This window comes from Chrysochloris asiatica, unplaced genomic scaffold, assembly GCF_000296735.1.
Source record: "Chrysochloris asiatica unplaced genomic scaffold, ChrAsi1.0 scaffold00491, whole genome shotgun sequence".
NCBI classification, from domain to species: Eukaryota; Metazoa; Chordata; class Mammalia; order Afrosoricida; family Chrysochloridae; genus Chrysochloris; species Chrysochloris asiatica.
Window position 1 is genome coordinate 78,165 of NW_006409009.1, and position 4,131 is coordinate 82,295.

Below are 4,131 nucleotides of genomic sequence, written 5' to 3' on the forward strand. Positions count from 1 at the left end.
CAACAACAACAACAACAACATAATCAGACAGTGTTCCACTGGTATTCATTCCTAAGTTTTCAGTGATCAAATATTTGGAAGTTATTTTTCTCTTCCTCTTTGTAGTCTGTTTCACTCTGGAAGCTTATCTAAAACTTGTCTACTATGGGTTACAATGTTGGTATTGAAAATACCAGTGACATAGCTTCTAGAGTCCCAGCAGCACACAGCCAACATAGTACAGCAAACAGAGAAGGAGTGGTGGTTGGATCCATGGATATACCACATATGTCTTTTGATATTACAAGAAGTGAATTTTCAACTTCATTCATCCTCTTTCCTTAGCCCATAAATGTCCTTCTGATCTTATTTTAATAATAGAAATATGAGTCATGGTCAGAAAATCATGGATTGAGTTTGACAATACCTGGGTACTTGCAAAATAAACAATTGAAGCTACTTCTATGTGCTCTTGGGAAGCTTATTGCTAGACCTGAAAGTACTGCAATTTCTTATAGTAGACCTGTACTCAGGTATGTGTGCTGGAGATGGGTGAAGTGTTAGGCAGAGTCATGCACAACCTAAGCACAACTAAGTACAGGTTGATTTTGTAACAAGATGGGACCATCACCCATGTTCATTCAGGTAAGTTGGTGTTAGCCCCTTGTGAAACCTGGTGATAGAACAATGCGGGTACACCTGGAGGGTAGGAATGTATTTTCCTGACTCTGTGGGGAGCCTCCATTGCCAATTGGACCTCTTTAATCCAAAGGAGGAGTCCTGGTGTGGTGCTGTGTGTTAATGCAGACTGCAAAGCCGTTTGAACTCCAAGGTTGGTGGTTCAAGCTCACCAGCTGTTCCTCAGAAACCCTATACAGGGTTGCTATGGGTCAGGATTGACTCGACGGTACTTAACAACAGCAACAATCCAAAGGAGCTTTGGTAGCCTGTGGTTATGAATCGGGCTGCTAATCTTATGGTCAGCAGTTCGAAACTACCAGCTCTTCCATGGAGAAAGATGAGGCTTTCTGCTCCTGTAAAGACTTACAGCCTCAGAAACCCTATGCAGGGTCACTATGAGTGGGAACTGACTCCATGGTACATAGCAACAACAATCCAAAGAAAGAATCACATGACCTCTCTGCATATGTGACTTTCATGTTGGCCCTGAGGAAAATACATTAAAATGGCCTGAGCTCTGTGGTCAACCAGCCTGATTGTGGGAAGAATGCATGTGGCATTAGTGTGCTGACCTCACTTGACTCAGTGGTCCCTCCAACCTAGTTTTTGATTACCTGTGACCTCTTAACCTGGAACCTGCTGCCCTGGCAAGCAGTTGCTGAATTAGAAAAAGTGATTTATCCCAGCATTGTAGAAAGCAGTTTGCAAAACAAGGAAGAAGCCCATAGCAGGTAAAGGGGAGCTGTAGAAACTCTATAGTTGACAGGTAAGGCCTGCTTTTAGAAGAGACTTCCATGTCAACAGAAACCATGATGAAAACTAAGATTAAACTCTTTGGATAGAAAAAAAAAAAATAAATGAAGTCATCAACATGCAAAAGTATTGATATAGTGTGCTTTTGAAAATAATACATGAGAATTTGTACAATATGGAAATGTGTATATTTTCCATAAAACTATGGTAGTTGAACTATTCTATTGGCCTTCCTTGTGGGCACCACTCATTGACCCATTTTTATATACTAAACACATTTACAATCAGTTATTTTTAAATTGCCTCCTGTTAACCCCTCTCTCAGATGAGTGGTTTCTTTACCACAATTAGAGAAGAGGAGGTTAAACAGAAAGACTTTTTGTATATTGTGCAACATCACAGTAAATAAGATTAACCTCTTCAGAATTTCTGGAATGAATACAACATGAAGAACATTTAATATAGGATGTTGGTAAATTAATTATATAAAGACTAACAGGATAAAAACAGTAATGCAGAAATAAAAAGATTGGAGAGAGAAGCTACCACACCAAAGGTTAAGGAAACTAAAATAAAGAATGTCAAGTTTATTTGAGTGTAGTGACCTTTACTGATAATTATTGAGAGAACCTAACAAGAAAATCAGATGGGAAATCAGAACAGTGGTTTAAATATACTCCTCTTTCTTGTCAAGCATCACAATGTATGAAAAGGTGAATTTGGAGAAAGAATAGTGTACGAAAAAACACATATGGACAACTTCACAGTGTTCAGGGCCGAGGCTCATTGGAAGCATTTTCACCTTCCATTTGGAAGACAGGCTTGGTTCTAAACCAATGTACCTAATGTACAGTCAGCACCTATTAGTAGAGGCTTGTATGTTGTCAGAAATTTGAAAAAGTTCCATCAGAGATTCTAGACTAAGGTGAACTAAATTGAAAAGCCAAGAAATCTACTTCTAAAAATAATCCAGTGACCACCCTGTAGTTCACAATAGTCTGATCCACAGCTGATTATGGGGATAGTGCAGGATGGGGAAGTGTTTTCTTCTATTGTGAATGGAGTCACCATGTGTCAGAGAGCCAATTCAAGAGATACACAGGGAGAAGTTTCCCTTTTATGAGTTCTGATCAATTTGAGATCCCCAGTATCTGTTCTGAAGGAGTAAAAAGATGCAGGAAAAACTAGTTATCATTGAAAGAACATTCTAAAAAGTTGAGATTTAACCTTTGATGCAAGTTAAAAGTACTTGTGCTGCTTTGAAACTCTTATGATCAAATCACATGCTGTTTAAATCACATTCTGTAGAGGTGGAACCAACGTTAATACTTTTAAGCTTCCCAGGGTATTTCAATATGAAGTCAAGATTAGGAACCAGACAGATGCATTTTCACATGGCACCTTCAACTCTAGATAATAGATATTAATAAAGATACATAGAAATAGAACTGTGCATTTTACCAGTAAATCTGGATCATAGAAGATAAGCTACAGAAAGTGGCATGGCCATAATAGGATTTGATCCTATAAACTGACATATCCCACAATAATCCCAGTATCATATAAAAGATGTGACATAGGAAGCAGTGTTCAGGTATGGAAACTCAACATTGGAACCTATGATAGCTACAAGAATTCTGAAATTAAACAGGCAAGATTTCTGGTTGTAGATGTTAATCCTTGCCATCTTATTCAAGTCACATACCAGTGAGTATGGCACATGAGTTGAAATTAAGTTTTTCTTCTGAGGAGTCTCCATAGGGCTCTCTTTATGTCCCTGTTCCTCAGGCTGTAGATGAAGGGGTTCAGCATGGGGGTAACCACAGTGTATATCACTGAGGCTACTGCACCCTTTTTGGAAGAAGATTTAACAGTTGAACTGAAGTACACCCCAAGTGCTGTTCCATAAAATAAGCAAACAACTGAGAGGTGAGAGATACAAGTGGAAAAGGCTTTATATCTCCCACCTGAAGATGAGACTCTCAGAATGGAGGAAATAATTCGAATGTAAGAGAAAAGAATCCCAGAAACTGGAATACCACCAAAGATAGCACCAAAAAAATACATTAGTATGGTATAAGTGGAAGTGTCAGAACAGGCAATGTTGAGGAGTTGTGGAGGGTCACAAAAAATGCTAGGGACTTCCACATCTGAACAGAAGGTAAGTTGTGACACCATTGACAAGTGCAGCTGGGAGTCCAGAAGGCTGACAAGAAAAGATATAAAAACTAGCAAACCACAGAGTTGGGGGTTCATGATAATTGTGTAGTGAAGGGGGTGACAGATGGCAACAAGCCGGTCATAAGCCATCACAGTGAGGAACATACTGTCCAGACATGCAAAGAGATAAGAAAATGACACTTGTATCAGGCAGGCCTCATAGGCTATGGATTTGTTGTGTGTGTGGGTGTTCACCAGCATCTTTGGGACTGTGGTGGAAATGAAACCAGTGTCAGCCAAGGACAGGTGGAAGAGGAAGAAGTACATGGGGGTATGGAGACGGGGATCAGAGCTGACAGCCAGTATGATGAGCAGGTTTCCACACACTGTGATCAGGTATATTGACAGGAACAGCTCAAAGAGTAGGGGTTGCAGTTCTGGATCCTCAGAAAGGCCCAGAAGGAAGAATTCTGAGACTCCTGTTAGATTCTGTGACTCCATGTGCCTGAGATAGTTTTTGGAAAATGAAAAACAAAAAAGGATTATTCAAAGGAAACA

General features: G+C 39.7%; 1 protein-coding gene across 1 annotated transcript; it reads right to left on the reverse strand.

The window, feature by feature from the left end:
* Positions 1-3,144: 3,144 nt before the first annotated feature.
* Positions 3,145-4,074, reverse strand: LOC102838208 (olfactory receptor 18-like). Its single transcript, XM_006877371.1, has one exon. It carries the CDS (start codon positions 4,072-4,074, stop codon positions 3,145-3,147), a length of 930 nt encoding a protein of 309 aa, XP_006877433.1.
* Positions 4,075-4,131: the final 57 nt, after the last annotated feature.

Excerpts from the sequence above, each read along its gene's own strand:
- LOC102838208 (XM_006877371.1), bottom strand. The coding sequence starts at position 4,074 with ATGGAGTCACAGAATCTAACAGGAGTCTCAGAATTCTTCCTTCTGGGC.